An 18,387-nucleotide genomic window follows, 5' to 3' on the forward strand; every position below is an offset into this window, starting at 1 on the left:
CCAGCCTGACCGCAGCCGGAGAGCGACGCTCCAAATAGCCGCGGTTTGCAGCCGGTGTCCTGCCCGCTCCGGCCTTCGGGGTTTTCTCTCCCCGGTTCCTGCCGCCCTGCGCTCCGGGCGCAGCGTCCCCAGCAGGGAGGCCGGGAGACCAGCGCTGGGGCCTGGTGCGGGACTCTGGTGATCACAGTGCCTCAGGGTCCCCTGAGCGCCGGTCGGGCACTTTACCAGCAGGACTGGTGCAGTCTTTACCGCGCCCTAGCCGCAGCTTCACACTGCAGGAAGAGAAACTGAGGCCAGATAGCTCTTGGGGTTATTTTGCACCTGCGGATGGAAGGCCCCCAGGTCCAAAGGCCTGTCCCAGTTAGTCTACTAATTCTCAGAATAAGCCCGGCATGCCTCAATTTCTCTATCTGTAAACTGTGGTTTTGTGTTTTGGTTTTGGGGTTTTGTTTGTTTGTTTGTTTGTTTGTACCGGGGATGAACTCGGGTCCTTGCACTTGCTAGGAGGGCAGCAGAACCACTGAGCTAAATCCCTGGCCCTCCACATCTGTAAAATGAACGGCAAAACTCTATTTCTTGCAAGGAAAAGCTTACCAACATTGGAAAACCCAAAACTGCACATGAAACATTAATTAGGCACCCTGTCCTGAGGAGAGTTGAATGAGAGCTGTTGTGACGGCCTTCCTGTTGTGCCCAGAGGAACCCTCAGGCCAGGCCAGCTCTGGGAATTAGGCTGAGCCACACAATCCGCGTTTTCACAATTGCTGGAGTTTTGAAGCCATCAGGTTCAGGGCCCACTAGCAATTGGTGGAAGGGGTATGGGGAAGGCATTGCGTCCAAGTGCTCCACACTCCCTTGTTTAGTTCTGCTTTGGTGGGCCTGGACTCAGCTGGTGCATTTTCATTTTGGACCTACTATGTGCCAGGCATACAACTTTCACAGCTCCCTTTCAGAAAGCTCCCGGCCCTTCAACTACCCAGTGGCTGACTAGCAGCATTGTCCCAAGCCCAGCACCTTCTCCTGAGTCTGTGGCCTCAGCGCTCCCACTAGGAGCCACCTTTGTGCAGTACACAATCTGTACAACTTTTCACAGCAGCCACAAGCACTACAAGTGGGAGGTAGTGGGAAAGAGTCCAATTAATTCTTGCTGGAGACAGAAGTAGAGACAGAAAAACCAGCGAGGAGGTGAACAGTAAGCAGGATCAAACCTGCTAGGCCCTGTGGTATCCACCTGTAATCCCAGCTAATCCTGAAGTGGTAGGATCACAATTTCAAGGCAAAACCTATGCTGAGAGCAGGTGGGGGTGGGCTGGGAGGGGGGCCGGCCCCATCATACCTCCCCTCTACACTGCACTGGCCACGCAGGACTCGCTCCTCTGCCCACCCAACATGGACTGGGAGCTGCTGTCTCACAGGAGTGGGGTCTCCATCATCTTCCATAGCCCAGTGTTGGTAACAGTCACTAATGACAGTTCAGGGCATTAAATATTTACCACCACACCCTGCACTAAAAGCTCCCTACACATTATCTCCACCCACACTCTGGACCCAGTGCTATTATCAACACTGCTTTACAGATGGCGGCCCCGTGGTTTGGAGAGGTTAAATTGTGTGCCTCAGGTCACACAGCAGTTCAGTGAGGGGACCAGAATCAGAACTCAGGTGTCTGACCACTGAGTCCCGATGGACAAACTCTAGCTAACTTGCCTAGGCTAGGCTGGAACTTGGGATCCTCCTACCTCAGCCTCCCACGGTGCTGGGGTGACAGTCATGCACCACCCTGCCCAGGCTGGAGCCTCACTTCTTTGGGGGGACTTGCTGAAGGGGGAAATGCTGAGGAAGAGGGGCTCAGTGACTGGAAGGGGAGACAAGTGATGGGGTGGCGGGCTGAATTCTGGGGAGAGGCCTTGGGCCTGAGGAGGCGCCAAGGGTTACAGCCCCACGCTGCCCTTCGTGCACCTGCAGAGGGAGGCAGCCAGGGAGCTCAGCCCAAGGCCAGGCGGGGGTTGCATCAGAGGGCTAAGCCCCGGATCAAATGTTGGGGGTGGCAGGGGGCTGGTTCCTCCTCCCCAGCTGCTCCTGCTGTCATTGGCCTTTCCAGACAGGGAGGGGCGTTACAGGAAAAACCAGGTCGGATAAACTGAGAGAAGGAAGAACAAAGCTGGAAAGACCAGAGAACAGGGGCGCGTCCCCCACAAACACTCCAGCAGCCAAGAGGCGACGGAGCCTGTGGCCAGCAGCATCCTCAGGCGGAGAGGGCTCCCGGAGGGTCCCCGATTCAGTTGCACCCACCATGCTGCCCTGCCTGGCCACGCTTCTCCTAGCAGGGCTGTACGTGTGCGCCTCGGCAGGCCACGGCGGAGAGAAACTGGCACTCGGCACTGAAGAGAGGCCCTGGGTGACCGTGGCCCTGGAGGTACCTTTGTGGGGAAGCTCTGACCAGGAGGGTGGAGGACCTGCCCCATCTGGTGCACTGCAAGGCAGGTGGGCTGCACCCTCTGTGGGTGGATTCAAGGCCACAACCCCTGGCCTGGCAGGCCGCAGAAGGAGCTCACAGCTGACACACAGGAGCAACTGTGTGTGTGTGTGTGAGTGTGAGAGAGAGAGAGTGTGTGTCAGAGAAGCACTTATTTAACACAGTAGCCTAGGTTCAACTCCCAGTAAGGGAACCGTTTACCATTTGGGGGGGGCTGTTGGTGGACGCCTATCATCCCAGCACGCAGGAGGCTGAGGCAGGAATATCGCAGTGAGTTCAAGGCCAGCCTCAATTATACATTGAGACCCTGTCTAAAAAAAAAAGAAAGAAAGAAAACCCATATACTGCATTCCTGATATACTTTCTTAAATCCTTTCTAAGCATTAACTCATTTAACCTTCCATCAGCCTCATGGGAAAGTTTCGCAGGCAAGGAAGCTGAGGCCAGAGAGATCAGTGAGTTTGCTCAAGATTGCGTAGCTCCAGAAGTGCAGCCGCGTGCTCGCTTTGGCAGCACAAATACCAAGACAGAAGTGCAGCTGCCCATCCTGTCCAAGGTGTGATGCAAGATTGTCCAGCTTCCTTTCTGGAGGAGCAGCTCTTCAGTCTCCTATGTCCGGAGAAATTCTTCTGCTTTCCCAACAAGTCCTGCTGTTATAGTTTTCTCTTCGAAACTTCCTGGGCGCCAAAAGTTGGAAACCCAGCATCTCACCATCACGTCCCCTCATCTGAGCAGATCTGATGGCGGGGACAAAGCCCCTGACCCTGGAGCTCCCGCAGGAGAGGGAGGGACGGCACTCCGGGAAGGCTTGCAGGGGGGCTTGGCCGGGCCAACTCCTCCCATCTGGGATGGTGCAGCTGCCCTGGGCCTGGAGTCCTGGGCCACAATGAGGTCTCTGGGACCACAGGAAGCGTCACGGCCTGGATAGCTGTGCGTGGTAGGCTCCTTTCCGGTGTAACAGTGAAAGTCTGGGCAGAAGGGAGAAAAGAGCAGGCCTTGGAAACCGGGGTTCAAATCTCAGCTTCTCTACGGACTCCTGCTGCTGTTCGGACCTCAGTTTTGCCACCTGCAAAACGGAAGGGCGCAGGTCACCCTCAGCTATGTTTCAGGTTTGACGCGCTTTATGGCTCAGCGTCAACCATCCGGGTTCCTGGGATGAAGTGGCAGACGAGGGCAGAAACACCTCCAGGGTGATCTGGTCACCCCCTAGTTTCCAGGGCTCCACTGCAGTCCTCTCTGGAGCTGGGGGTTCAGGTCAACACAGATCTGGAGGGTTTTCTAGTGCCTCTCTATCCCCAGAAATAGCCGGCGAGAGGGAGAAGAGTCAGCCCTGTTTAATTTGTAAGAGGCCATTCTTTCCAACTCATGTTTGAAGCTGCCTTTTACCAAAGCAAAGTGGTTTTCATGAGCTTTTCAGAAATGGGTCCAAATCTCCAAAGAGTCTTCTCGGGTTTCTGGCCAGGCTGGGCGACTCCAGCCCGAGACAGCTGCCCCAGCCACCGACGTCCAGGGAGGAGACAGATTGGAAGTGACTGAATTAGTCCAGGGCTTGGAAAACAGTCCCTCCGGATCCTGAAAGTTGGGACAAGATGCGCTGTGAAAAGCATTTGAGTTTCTTTGCCCCCAGCTGGATCTCCGTTGGTCCCTGGGATGCAGGACAGAGCCCTTGCCCAGCCCCAGCGCCCCACCTCTGGGCAGGCCTACTTCCAGGCTGCTGGACCAAGGAGCCCCTCTGCTGGGGGGACTCCAGGTGAGGTCATAGGTCACTGAGGAGTGAGAACTTCAGTCCATAGCCTGGGTCAGGACATTTGTCCATTTAGGGTAAGGATTAAAATGGCTGCAGTCCACCTCTGAGACACAGGCTCTGGGGACAGTTAACCGTGACAAGGGGGCGGTGCTTGGGCACAGAGCAGAGCCCACATAGAGGGCTCTGGGAGCAGAAGCAGGTCCACCTGGCCTCCCAGGTGCTCTCCCTTTGTCACAGGCAGCCCCTCCTCATCCTTCCCAGCGAATGACATTTCCCAAGATGGAGCGGAACCTGTACCAGAAGTTGGACTTGTGAACTGTGGTCGGTCACTTCCTGTGTGACTGGAGCCGTCACTGAGTCACCTTCTGTCTTGGTTTCCACCTATGGAAGCCAGGCTGGAGAAGTCCCCTCCGTACTCTGATGGTGGCTGTGGAGACAGGGTGACATTTTGACTGTAGGATCCGAGAGCCCAGCCTTCGCGCCGGGTGGCCTGGGTTCCAGTTCTGGCTCCATCCCCCGCTTCCTGGCTGGAGAACTTCAGATATGCTGTGGAATCTCTGTGCACCTCTGTTTCCCTCTGTAGAGTGGTGACAGTAAGAGTACTGGGTACTGTGTGTGCCAGGAACATAGTAGGTGGGTTGTTAGCCATTACTTATAACACACAACATGGTATAACACGTGTAGGAAAAGGCCGGGCGTTGTGGCACACACTTGTAATCCCAGCACCCAGGGAGGCTGAGGCAGCAAGATCACTGAGCTTGAGGCCATCCTGGGTTACTTAGTGAGTTCAAGGCCAGCCTGGACTACATAGTGAGATCCTGTCTCAAAATACCAGAATGAAAGGAAATATTCAGGAGAGGCCAGCGCCGGCGCAGCAGAGCGTCTGAGGAATGGAAGCTGGGTTGTTTCGGCTCCTGCTTCCCACCTGTCTCCCTGCCAACCTCCCCCAAACTCCCGCACTAACTCTGCTTCTCCAGGAGGTCCCCGTGCCCAGCATTCAGCTCCAGCTGCAGGAGGCCAGGCGGTTCTTTGGGCTGATGGGGAAGCGAGTGGGAGGTGAGTGACAAGGTGGGCGGGGCCCCGAGGGGGTGGCTCTGACGGGGTGGCACCGCCCAGCAGGGGCAGGGATGCGCTCTGGAGCGGGGCAGAGGTGGACGCCGGGACCCTAGGGCGCATCCATAATGATGACGAGCTTCGGATGTAAGCAGGGGCTGTCCCCTGTGGACAAAGAGCACAGTCACCCTACAGATAGAGGCCAACACTTTGCCCCGGGCTGGTGCCCTGGCCTCCTTATCTGAATGGTTTTGGGGAGTGGCAGTGCCTTGGAGACCAGCACCTAGATGGCAACAGTCTGGTCAGAGGGCTGTTTTCTCTTAGCTTACCATCAATATTCTTTTCTCTCTTTTTGGTACTAGATTTTGAACTTAGGTTCTTCACACCGGACTATATCCCAGCCCTATTTATTATTTTGAGACAGGGTCTTTTTTACTTGCCCAGACTAGTCTCAAACTTGCGATCCTCCTGCCTCAGCATCCTGAGTGCAGTGATTACAGGTGTGCACCATCAGGTCTGGCTTAGTATTCCTTTTTTTTTTCCCCCTTGGTACCAGGATCAAACTCGGGACCTTGTGCTTGTGAGGTAGGCGGCGGAACCACTGAGCTAAATCCCCAGCCCAGTATCCCATTGTATTAAGTGGTCATGCTCAATGTGAGTGAGGGTGTGGGAGACACTGGCATGCTTCTTCACTGTTCATATCCCTCAACGTCAGAAACACGTGGCGTTGACCAACTGACTCACAACAGGGAATCTCTCCGGGGATGTGACAGGGCTACGTGAGATCTGAGATGTTTGCATGAAAATATTCATCATGAAAGTATGCGTAATAGGAAGATTTGGAAATAACGTGAAGACCACAGAGAAAAGATCAAAATGCATTCGGCTCATCTATAACCTCTTGGACATTAGAACAGATGGGTCAGGCCACGCACAGTGGTGCATACCTGTACATCCTAGCTACTCAGGAGGCTGACGCAGAAGGATCATGAGTTTGATGCCAGCCTAGGCCACTTAGCAAAACCCTGTCTCAAAATGCACTTTTTCAAGAGGGCTGGGATGTAGCTCAGTAGCAGAGTGCTTGCCTAGCAAACACAGGAGGCCCTGGGTTCCATTCTTAGTACCGGGACAGATACAGGAAGGACGCCAAGATATATACGGCTGCTGGACCTAGCGGTGCACGTCTGTAATCCTACCACTCGGGAGGTTGAGGCAGGGAGATCCTCATGAGTTGGAGGCCAGCCTGGGCTACATAGTGAGTTCAAGGCCAGACTGAATTACATAGTGAGACCCTGTCTCAAAAAATAAAAACAAACAAAAACAAGGCATTTAGTTAAATTGAGTAAGTTACAGAACAGTGTGCATCATAGGAGCCTACTTGCTTTTTAAAAATTACATAACACACCACATAATGCAAATGCAGGGGGAAAGTTCCAGGAGAATAAGCAGCAAACTGTAAACACTGATTCTATCTAGGACAGGAAGTGGGGCTGAGGGGAGAGAGTGAAAAGGGACTTTAATTTTGACTGTCCAAATCTTTACATTGCTTGATTTTTTTTCAATAGTGGGCATGGATTCAAGGACCGCCTTGTAATAAGAAAATGCATAGAAAAATAGAGAAAACCAACGTGCGACCAAACGCTTTTGGCCTTGGTTTCCTCCACTACAAAATGAGCTTGAGCCTGGGCCACTTTAGAGATCCCTTCCAAATCCAACAGTCCCGAGGAGCAGGGGTGGGAGCAGAGGAGAGCGATTTCCTGAGTCCTGAAGCACTCGTGCCCAGGGTCCCATAGTCACCAGCTTCAGCAGGGACTAAAGCTCCTCAGGTAATGGGACGCTGGCCCAGCCTGAGCCAGGCATCAATGGTGTAGTCTTTGCACCCATGCTCCATGCTGTCTCCTGCCAAGCACACCCCCATGTCACCTGAGGACAGCAGAGCCTGGCTGCAGCTCAGGGAAGACCTCACTTCACCAAGGCCCCGGAAGTGCTCAGCCCGTTTCCCTCTCCTCCCCGCAGGTGTACCTCGCATCCAGCCAGAGCCAGCAGGTAGGCGTTGCTACCCCTGCACGCTCCCTGGGGAGGAGGAGGAGGTTGGCCATACCGGGCGATGCCAGCCTGGCATACTAAACCGAGGGCGGGCCTAGTGTGGCTTGGCCACTCCCCTGCTGGGCTTTGGGGTTGTTTCCTAGAAGGTGGTCTGCACAAGCCTGGGGCGGGCTTGCGGGCGGGGAGGAGACGGGGCTGAGTCTAGTGCTGTTAAAGGTTCAAAATGACCTTGAGTCTGAAGCCTGGAGTTGGGAAAATGAGTCCACTACCGAAGATAAGAGTGCTTGGCGCTCAGCCCCCTGCACGTGGCGGAGATCTGGAAAGTACCAAGCCGAGTAGCTGTGGCCCTGCCTAAAACCCTAGAGCAGAGCCAAATTTCCATGCCCCACATGCTCTCGGGGGGCATCATACCCAACCCCCTCAAACACGAGATTTAAGGAAAGGAGCAGCAGAGGGAGGCAGAGAGGAGGGAGGGTCGATGAGTAAACACCCAGCCCAGGATGGTTGAGCAGCGACTGCATTTTGTGAAGTCCAGCCGGCATGCGCCTGGCCCTGCCTCTCCCTCTGCTCCTCCCTCCACCTCTCCTCTGTCCCTTGCCAGGGCATCAACGGGGACGAGCGGTCCAAGGCCTCCTGGGCAGGGGAGGAATCTCCACAGAAGGTAGGCCAGGGCCTCCGGCAGGCGGCAAGGGCATCGTGGGAAAGCGGGCAGAGAAGACCCCCATAAGCTATCAGGTGGAGGCCTGTGGTGAGGGCAGCCGGGGCACAAGGAGGGGCCTCTGACGCCCCATAGGCCTGAAGCTGCACCCCCACCCCACGCCTCAGCCACCCCGCACACTGCCCACGACTTTCTCAAAGTGAGCCAATCCACTTGGAGGGTCCTGGAGGCCTCCCCACTACCACATAGAAATGAGTGACCCTCTGAAGTCACTCTATGTGTCTCCATTGTCCTGGTCCATGGTACCTCCCATGTCCCCATGGGGACTTAGGAATGTCAATTCTCCACTTCAGAGAGGAAAACTGGGGTCAGCTCCATCTCTGGTCTGTGTCATTTATGATGGGATAATGAAGATATGCAGGGGAACCCGAGATTCACTGCCCCAGATATCCAGACAGGCGGAACCTGAGTGGGAAATGATGGGGTGAAGGAGTCAGAGGACTCCCCTAACCACCAGCCTCCTACAGAGCCCTCCCCAGGCACAGAGGATGAGGACCCACGTTCAGAGTGACAGGCCCCACAGGATGCTTCCCTGAGGATGCCTGCCCCTCTTCTCTTCCGGGTGTCACAGTGGACCAGGCAGCAGGCTGACTCTACCCTCTGTCTTCTATCCTTGACCCTGGCATTTCAAGCCAGGCCCACAGTGAACTCAGTGAGTTTCTTCTAGGACTCACTCTCACTGTCGAGCAGTGGCGGTGTACGGATGTGCTGTGTCACCCTCAAGGGCTGGAGGGACCCCGCCCTCTTCCATGGCAGCATTATGGGGACCAGCTCAAACTCTGTACCCCACACCTGGCACACAGTCGGGGCCCAATAAATGAATGGCCAGTGAGTGGCTTCCTGTGTGATGCGGGCAGAGGGCAGGAGGCCGGCAGGCCAGGAGGGCTTTTCCAGAACTGCAAAGACTACACAGCCCAGGGACTGTTCTCAGGTGGGGAGAAAAGCTTGGGACACAGGCGGAGTTGGGAAGCATGGGGCAGAGCGGAAGCCCCAAAGCCCAGCCTGAAAGAAGACAGTGTTCCCCGCTCATGTCTCCTGTGGAGGGGAACTGGGTCCCAGGTCTTTCGCCAGCTCTCCTGTGCAAGGTGACCCCGCAACTCCTGCTTGGCTTTCAGGTGTGGCCCCCTGCAAAGGGCTTCTGAGGAATAGAACAACTCCCACCTCCCATCAGCCTCTGGGGGACAGGCCCTTGTCCCTGTGCTGGTTTAGAGGCAGGGAGGACACAAAGGACTCCAGGATGCTTGGAAAGGCCACAGCCCAAAATGAAGCCCTAGGGGAAACCTATGAGAGGGGCTGGACCTCAGCTGAGCCGGATGTGGGGTTCAGCAGTAAACAAGATGTATTTATTCACTAGACTACAAAATGCGTAGCTTCTCTGTGCCCCCCTCTCCAATGAGAAAATGGGTTAGTTTTTCTGGGCATGTAATTTTTTTTTTTAACTTCCTGTTACTGGGGATTGAACCCAAGGCCCTTGCCTCAAACTGAGCTACATTCCCATCTCTTGTTTTGGGAGACAGGGTCTCCCTAAATTGCTACACTGCTAAATTTCTTATGCTGTGCTACCATACTTGGCCTAGGCATTTGATTGTGCTAAGGCACAGGGAATGGAGGTCATGGTAGGATGTGTTTTAAAAGGAAAAGAAAGCCAGGAGTGGTGGCACATGCCCATAATCCAGAACTCAGGAGGCAGGACCAGGAGGACTGCCACGAGTTCAAGGCCAGCTTGAACTGCATAGTGAGATCTTGTCTCAAAAAGTCAAAACTAACTAAATAAATAGATGGAGAGGAAAGCCAAGCACAGTGGCGCATGGCTGTAATAATTCCAACTATTTGGGAGTCTGATATAGCCAGATCATGAGTTCAAATCCAGCCTTAGCAATTTAGCAAGATCCTGTGTCCAAAAAGAGTTGGAGCTGAGAAGCTGAGGCAAGAGGATCACTAGGTCAAACCCAGGCTGGGTAACTCGTCGCCTTGAGACCCTGCCTCAAAGTAAAAATTAAAAAGGGCTGGAGATGTTGCTCAGTGCAAATGCCCGGGGTTTGAGCCTAGGGGACAGTTAAGTGGCAGAGAACTTGCTTTGCTTGCACAAAGCCCAGGGCTCAATCCCCAGCACGGGGGGGGGGGGGGGGGGGGGGTCGGGAGAGACACTGACTTAGGGAAGTGATAGCGGCTTCCTAGTTGACACGGTCTGTTCTCAGACTCAGCATGTCCCAACTCTGGCATTTGGTCTGCGTCTCCCTGAATGGCACCTGATATAGTCAGCTGCCAAGGAGGTACCCACTCCTCACCCATACCTCCCCTGGCTGATCTCCCCGAATCTACCTCAAACTCATCCACCTTTGCCACCCTCTCACTGCTAACGGGAGCCACCTCTACCCATTGCTAGCGCACAGTGGCCTCTCGACAGGCCTCCTCTGTCCATTTTACTACCAGCCACCCGCCCTGTTCTTCCTCCTCTCTGACCTTTCAAAACGGGAAACCAGATCACGTTCAGCCCTTCTGGCTGAGATGAGGAACACTGTCCTCGGCTCAAGGCCTTGTGCTCTCTGGTCTCTCCCTGAACAGTGACGCTCACCACCAGCGTCTTGACTCAGACACCACACTCCCGCTGCCTGGGGTCCCGACACAGCCCTGATCTCTGCTCCTCCCAGAATGCTCAGCTCCCAGAACAAAGGCCCCTTTAAGATTCAGCGGCCTAGTTCCCAAGCTTGACTAATTCCCTTCTGCCATGCTTTGACAATACATTGTCCCTCTCCTTTATCGATCCTATTAGAAATAAAATACACTTAGCTTCTGTTTTCTCCAGGAGATTGGCAGTCATTTGTGTACCAGTACATAGCATACTCTGGGCCGCTGCGGTGGCACCCACATTTACTGACTGAATCTATGTCAAGCATTCTGCGGGTGACAGTGAACCACACACCTGAAATTACAGAGCAAACGAGGGCCAGGCACTGAGCCGAGATGGTTTTACACCACATATCCCCAGCCTCCACACTGCCTAGTCTCGGGTGCTATTTATTACAGGATGGGCCCAAAGGAACTGCTTTTTAGCTGCGCCCATTTCCCAAAGCCTGAGCCCCCACGTACCAGCCCAAGAGGCTCCTTCCTGATGAAATCATTTTAGGAACTGTTACACCCTCTCTTCCTCTTGGAAAACCCCCAATGCCCATCGGCATCCTGAAGGTTTGGAGAAGCCTCCATAAGTCAAGAAACATACCAATATTTCACTTGGGGTTTTCCAAATTTATTCGACCACAGTACCCTTCTGCTCATACTTTGGTATTTAATGGAACACATTTGGGGACTGCTGGCATAGAGGCTTTCCCAGTAAAGACAGGGGACGAGTGGGCCGATCTGACAGCAGGCGGAGGCAATGTGTGAGGGATGACAGAAGCTATGTGGGTCGAGTCAGCTTACGGAAAGGCTTGGAAGCCAGGATAAACACGAAGCAAGCCAACGAGCCAAATACATTCTTGAGCAAGGAAGCGACAGGTCCATCTTCACTCTTCCTGACCCACTTAGGGAGGTGGCTAAGACTTAAGGTCAACCAGAGGCCTCAGAGGAATCTGACCGACGGTGATAATGCTGAGTGGCCAACCTGGGGCTGGACGGACTCCGAGTGTTACGTACATGAGGTTGGCTCAAGGTGGGCGTTCTCCTCGGCGCATACCTTCCAATCACAGGCCGTCAGCTGATGGTGACAAGAGGGCCAACCCCAACCCTAGCCGTCTGGTTTCGGTGCTGTCTATGGAATCACTCCAAAGCATGACTTAGAGCTGTATACCTCCCGATTTCATAGATCGCTGGGTCTCAGCTGGATATTTTGTTAGCTTCCGGTGGCACCAGTAGGGGGCGCTCGCAAGGCTGTGTTCTGGGATGGCCACCTCCAGGAGGTTTTAGCTGGAGCACCTCAGCTCACCCACCGTGGTGTCACAGGCTTCCTCCTCTCCCAGCAGTCTACCTCAAGCTCCCAGTTCAGAAACACATCAGCTGAACAGCAAAACGCAGAAGCTACTAGAATATCACTTCCACAGCGTTCGTTGGTCAAGACGTGTCAGGAGCCAGCCCAGCCCGCGCTCGAGAGGAGGAAAAGCAGACCAGTTATTGGAAGGAGCAGCTCACCCATGCAGGCGTGGAGCAACTGTTGGCTTTGGAGATACCTAGGAAGAGATTTTTCTGATCACTTTGGAATAAGTGGGGGTGCTGTTCTCGGAAACAAGCACAAAGACTGGCTTCTTGGAATGAACGTGACTTGTCGAGGGTAAAGGTGTCACAGGGAACACTTGGGTGGAGCCGTGGGCCAAAGTTGAACAACAGCATGGGTTATTTTCTCCACTCTTGGGCACAAATAAACAAACCCCCAGCCCCCAGATGGTGGCAGCATGGCCTGTATGTAATGGTATTGCCCAAGAGGGAAGAGACAGAGCGACGTCCTGGCTTTGAGGCATTTTCACCACTGGGCAATCCTGTTTCCTTCTTAGTGACATTTGCTGGCTTGGTTGAAGACACCACAAGGGAAGGGAGCAATTGGGCTGCCCCCATCAGCAGGAAACGGTCTGCAAGGGGCAGCCATCCACGTTTGCAGCCAAAGTGCTGGAGAAAAATGAGTTGAGGTCCAACTCTAGAATTCCATGATCCCAACGAACAGCAAAGGTCGTTTCTAAAATTCCCAGCACACATCACAGACTATTATTTAGCAGAAGGGGTTGTCGCAGTCCATACTCGTGGCACACAGACCTGTCCATTTTGTCCTTGTGTCCTGGTGCGGCCCACCGGGAGGAAGGAAGCTAATACCAAGCCAGGCTTGTCCTTGTACCTCACCGCAGGTAGCAGGACCAGGTACTCAAGCCCAGGCACACTAAAGATCAAGCTTAGGGCCTCGGGGGAAGAGCAAGGCAGGTGGAAAGCATTCCTGGGGCTTTTCAAACCAGAGCTGCTTAACCTCCTGTCCAGGAATGACTTCAAAGGCATAGTTTCCTGAACTGCAAATGTGCTATTTGCATAGGGGCATTTTTTAAAAAAATCCAGTGCTTTGATCAGATTCCCAAAGGTCAGAAGCAAACAAAGCAGGTAAAGACCAATGCTGCTGCTCCACCCTCATGAAAACCCTGCTGTTTTAATGCCAGGAACGCAACTGCTCCTCTAGGACTAGGCAGGGAGACCTAGGACTACCCTTGAGAAGTCACTAATGCACACCCAAAGAGCCAACTTCCTTGGCTCCGTGATGCGGGAGGAGCGTGGGCTGTGAGCGAGCTGTGGTCGATTCCTGCATCCCGGCTTCGAACACCACGTGGCCCCAACCTTGATCTGGACCAACTGGCCTGACATGGACAGCTCTACTCCAGGTCACCCCCAACCCCAGCCCTGCAACCTGTCAGAGCTGCGGGGACCAGTAAAGCCAAGGCCACGTCCAAGCACCCTGCCCACCCTCTACAGGGTACACTGTGTCCCTAAGAAGCACCGTGACTCACTCTCCCTGGGTGAGAAATGGGACGGTGGCGGCAGCATCGGGACCAGAGCTCATGATAGCGTTGTCCCAATATGGGACCTGGAGAAGTCAGCGGTGGGAGCTCTGTGAGCCTCGAACCTTCTCATCTGAAAAGAAGGGATCCAATCTCTACTTACAGCGTTATGAGAACTGAAGAGAGCTGGGTAGGCAAAGGGCCAGTTTGTTCCTGAAGGGGAAGCAGGACCAGAGTGAGGCACATCTGCTTTCACCCTCTGGCCCCAACTTGTTGCCGCTAAGGTCAACTAAAACCAACTTCTTTTCTGGGAGATTCCACCAGCTTCATCCACATCGCTGCAATGGAAGCCCGAGCAAGGACTCTCTAGAAGGGAGAGGAATCCATGATTTAGGGAGCACGACCTCTCCCACTGGAGAGGGAGCAGACACCTCCAGATGGAGTCTGGGAACCACACCCTTGAACAAGCGCAGATCTTTGCCCTTCTCAGGAAAGAGCCTGAGCAGCTTCTCCGATGCAGAGATGTTTAGGAGAAGTGTCACGGGGAGACAGCCTCACTCCAGGCGGCCAAGGGAAGCGGACACCCTTCCCATACCTGCAGGGGTCCATGCCGGACATCTTCATTAATGTTCAGGGCAGCAGCCAGCCTAGAGGTTTGAGGACAGTCTGCGCACAAAACCCAACACCTGTTCCTCCCAGGGTTCCATGCTCGTGGGCTCTATTACCTACTTCAATTTTTTCAAAGTGGGAAGAGCAGAATTGGTCTTTGCCACAAATAATTACAATAGGGAGAGTTGGGGGTACACAGTCTAAGAAAAGATGAGTACAAGGGTCCTTCTACAACCCTAAGTTTCCCTCCGTCTCACCACGCTACCCCTCAGTAAGAGGCACATAGAATTTTTTGTCTTGCTATGTTGCCCTGGCTGGCTTCAGACTGGAAATCCTCCTGACTCAGCCTCTCAGCAGCTGCACGTTCGAGTACGTTTCACCTCCCCCGGCTCTAGAGGATCCTAGTCTGCCCACGGGGGTGGGTTCTCAGCACTCCCAGCTGCAACGAGAAAAAACCATGCCAGCAAACACAATTCCCACCTCCTCTTCCTTCCCACCAGAGTAAAGAGAGTGCCCAGCTTTCCTCCCCGAACTGGATGAACGCCACAGGACATTTATGAAGACTTTCAGAGACGTAACCTGAGAGAGGGACAAGGATTAGCTGACCAAGCTCACTGCTGGTAAACGCGCTGGGTGAGGGAGGGCAGCATCTCTGGCCGCCTCCCACTGTGCCCCGCCTCGCAACTTCCTGCTGGATCCTCTCCCCCAGCACAGGGAAATGACCTCAGTGAGACTGACTCATGCGCTGCTCTTGCTCACACCTGTGAGCTGGCAGCACAGGAGGCAGAGGGGAAGCGTCCCCCAGCCACACGAGTTCGGAGGAAGCGCTCTCTCTAGGACGGCTGCGTCCCTGAGCCGCCAGCTGCCTCTCAATGGTTTCCTGCCAGAGGGAACAAGGGAGTCTCCAGTGTGGTGACGAAGCCCTGCCACAGACGAGAGCCCAGGGAGCAGCTGTGAGCAGAGAACATGCTTTATTGAGTAGATACAGAAGAGCACATTCTACCACACACGGGGAAGGACGTGGGTCTGTAAAAGGCCTTCACCCTTGAGAAAAGCCCCAGTGAAGTTGCTTTTGGGTAAATCTGAGCAGTGACACTGGAGGGAGCCGCCACAGAACATGCTTCAAACCAGCCCCCCGCAACCCACAGTGAACAGCAGTGTACAGGGATGACACGAGAAAGGCACAATGACCAGAGTCGGGGTGGTGGGGAGGGCGCCACGTGATGACAGCGGTGTCGCAGGAGCATGAGCTGGGAAGGGCGATGCGTCAGACATCGAAGGCTGCCCCAGGATAGCGGGTTATAACGGGCGTGGGGGAGATCGGAGGGAACATCTCTTCCTGCGCTCGGACAACACCGAAAATAGGAGACCAGAGGAGAGGGGATGGTGGCACATCCCAAAAAGAAAAGAGGAGGAGGAGCTCTGCAGGGGCAGAAGCACTTCAGTCCTACAGGAGGGGGTGATGCTGCTGGAGAAGCAAACCTCGGCCACACTGCCTCGCTGAGTCATCACGGGCTGAGTTGCAGAAATCATTTCCGGTCACTCTCAACTTCTCCCAGAGGCTGGGGCCAAACTCAGAGCGACTGATGTGAAAGCGGAGGAGGGTCGTGCAGCAGAGCTAACCAGTCGCCATGTAGCATGATCAAGAGAACTGGAAATTATTTTGGTACCTGCAAAAGTAAAAGTGGGCCTGGGGGCAAAAAGGGCACGTTCACTGCTGGGCGATTTTTGGTGAGGCGAAAAGCACCCATTCTCTTCCACCGAGACTGCCCACTGCCCACAGGTGAGCACAGATCAGCACGGAATCACAGCCTATTCCTGTTGCCATCATCTGATCCAGATGGATTATTCGCTGTGACCGAGACTACCACCCGGGAAGATCTTCCCAAGTCCTTGGCTTTGCTCAGCCCGATACAGACAGAAGGGGAGGCATAGAAGGGAAAGCGAGGTGCAATCCGAGGTGCACAGCCGGCCCCTCTCCCGCGCGCACAGGGTCCCAGGTGCTGCCCCTTCCCTGCCGCTCCCCAAACACGACTGGGAGGAGTAACCGTACTGGAGGTCTGGGGACCAGGTGGCGAGAAGCACTAGAACGAAGCTCAGAGGACACGACACACCTCATGGGGCAGAGGACACGAGGTGGAACCAGTGACTGGACAGGTACAGTACTGGAACAGAACTCCTTGGGTCAGTGCTATGAGGGAGCCGCACCCCAGGCTGGTGCGGGTCCCATCCAGGCAACCTCACTGAGGCCGAAACAACAGTTCCTCAGAACCAGCGTCTGCAGTGTACACGAGGGCGGAGCCAGGACAGTCCCGAGGGGCGTGGCCTTCCCAAAGGGTACTGCACTTGCCAATCACGAGAGCAACAGAAATGACAGACAGATCCCTAGGGGATGGATTCCTACTGCTGGGGTTCGCTGGCTCAGAATGACAGGCCACTTTAAGTGCCCTTGGGAGGGGTCCATTTTAAGCAGCTTGGATCCATGGTTTTATTGGAGTTGGACCGTTTGGCCTCTTTGGCTATCCACTCATCAATCAGGTCCTGCGAAGAACAAGGAGAAGCATTATTAGGTGCTTTCCAGGACACACGCAGATTCCAAAACGATTACTGGCCAAGCAGGAATGAATCACCGAGAGGTTAAAATATCTTTAGGTACAGAAAATACTATCTTTGTTTGTGACAGGGCCTTGCTATGTAGTCCAGACTGGCATAGAGCTCACTGTGTAACCCAGGCTGGCCTCCAACTCACAACAATCCTCCTGCCTCAGCCTTGTGAGTCCTGAGATTACAGGTGTGTGCACCACAACATGGAAAATATTGTCTTTTGATCTCTTGAGCTTCTTTCCTACCTAATCCATTTCTCCCTACCTTGCCTGCAATAAGAAGTAAAAATCCATCTAGTTTATTACAAGTAGGCATCAACTAAAAAAATGTAAAAAAGTGAGCTTAAACTGAGAGGGTGTTTGGGAAATAATCTAAGGCCACTTTTCCTCATCTAGGAAAAACATCAAATGATAGAAGTGCTGTGCAACATAAAGCTGCTTGTGTCATCCAAATCTAAGACAGGGGCCTACCAAAAGCTCCTGACAAGGACAAGGCAGGGGGCCAGGGGTGGTGGCACGTCCCTGTAATCTCAGCCCTCAGGAAACGGAGGCAGGAGGATCACCAAAAGTTTGGGGTCAGCCTGGGCTATTACATAGCAAGGCCCTGTGTCAAAACAAAAACAAGGGAGGGGAAAGCTTAAGATGAAAGCCAATGTGAGCCTCACTGCCAGCTCAAGAAACGAGGCCAGTGGAAGGTGCTTATACTGGAACCCTCTGAGGGACGTTCCCGTCAGTGGCCAGGCCCAGGGGCTCTGCCCCGTGTCAAGGAGCACCGGGCAATAAGCAAGCAGCTGCTGAAAGCCTCACCTGCCTCTTTAAAACCAGGTGCTTTCCTTTCCAATACTTGAGCATCTGAAGGGCTTGCAGAGTGCTGACAATGTCCACGGGGTTCACAGCTGTCTCCTGGCTGATTTCTGAAACAGAAGAGCTCCTGAGAACCTAGCCAGGCTGCAGACCCCACCTCTTCCCGATGGTCCTTTCTCTAGGGGGGGAATCCAAAGGGCTAAACTTTGGTACTCAATCTGTTCAGAAAATGGGCACAGGGGCTGGGATTTAGCTCAGTGGTGCCACCACCTGCCTCGCAAGCACAAGGACCAGAGTTCAATCCCCAGTGCCAAAAAAGAAAAAAAAGAAAATAGGCACAAAGCATGAGTCTGCCCAGTCCAAGAAACTACTTGAAATACTTGCTGGGTATTTCACCAAGAGGCTACTCTAGGCCCCTCATACCTCAGCATTTGCGTGAAAAGGCAGGGACATCTTCCTTAGGGCTCCCACGTGTGTCAAAATACTTGAGATTTTCCTTCTTGACCTTGGTAAGAATTAGAGTGCTGGCAACTCCAGAAATGAGGAAGTGATTCCTAACTGCTGTTCGGTGGTCGTCCCCTCCCAGCCACAGGAAACAGTGAGGTGCTGTCTTTACAGGGCCAGGTGGGAAAGCCAGGGTATGGAGTGGATAATTGAACATTCCAAGCAGTTAAAAACCAACCTTTGATAGAAATCTCTTTGCCTTGGAAATTATGCAGGTAGCGGAGCAGCACTTCTTTCCAGTAACTGCGATAGCTTATGAGCCCCAGATCTGAGAGCGGCCGTTCTGGGGAGCCGACTTTTTCCTCCACTTTGGACAGTAAGTAACCTACCAGGAACAGACACAGACTTTTTCTAACAACACG

At 53.9% G+C, this 18,387-nt stretch overlaps 2 protein-coding genes across 10 annotated transcripts in view; one reads left to right on the forward strand and one right to left on the reverse strand.

Moving 5' to 3' along the window:
- The window catches only part of Tac4 (tachykinin precursor 4), a 25,737-nt gene extending 7,424 nt beyond the window's left edge, over positions 1 to 18,313 (forward strand). For 2 of the 6 annotated variants that reach the window (XM_033762991.1, XM_010620137.3), the window contains exons 2-6: positions 2,102 to 2,416; positions 5,201 to 5,279; positions 7,293 to 7,322; positions 7,924 to 7,983; positions 8,508 to 9,701. In XM_033762991.1, the coding sequence (XP_033618882.1) occupies positions 2,294 to 2,416; positions 5,201 to 5,279; positions 7,293 to 7,322; positions 7,924 to 7,983; positions 8,508 to 8,551 (336 nt within the window). In that variant the 5' untranslated portion in view covers positions 2,102 to 2,293 and the 3' untranslated portion in view covers positions 8,552 to 9,701. Of the gene's footprint in view, positions 1 to 503; positions 2,417 to 5,200; positions 5,280 to 7,292; positions 7,323 to 7,923; positions 7,984 to 8,507; positions 9,702 to 18,240 lie in introns of those variants that run through there. The other 4 variants (XM_010620134.3, XM_019206922.2, XM_010620135.3 and 1 more) reach the window with 4 other exon arrangements.
- The window catches only part of Kat7 (lysine acetyltransferase 7), a 35,691-nt gene continuing 28,585 nt past the window's right edge, over positions 11,282 to 18,387 (reverse strand). For 2 of the 4 annotated variants that reach the window (XM_010620138.3, XM_010620139.3), the window contains 3 exons: positions 18,204 to 18,350; positions 17,525 to 17,631; positions 11,282 to 16,655 (listed from right to left, as the gene is read on the reverse strand). In XM_010620138.3, coding sequence (XP_010618440.1) covers positions 16,554 to 16,655; positions 17,525 to 17,631; positions 18,204 to 18,350 — 356 coding nt within the window. In that variant the 3' untranslated portion in view covers positions 11,282 to 16,553. The remainder of the gene's footprint in view (positions 16,656 to 17,524; positions 17,632 to 18,203; positions 18,351 to 18,387) is intronic. The other 2 variants (XR_002025217.2, XR_002025218.2) reach the window with 2 other exon arrangements.

Source organism: Fukomys damarensis, unplaced genomic scaffold, assembly GCF_012274545.1.
Source record: "Fukomys damarensis isolate Sample0158 unplaced genomic scaffold, DMR_v1.0_HiC HiC_scaffold_13, whole genome shotgun sequence".
NCBI lineage: Eukaryota > Metazoa > Chordata > Mammalia > Rodentia > Bathyergidae > Fukomys > Fukomys damarensis.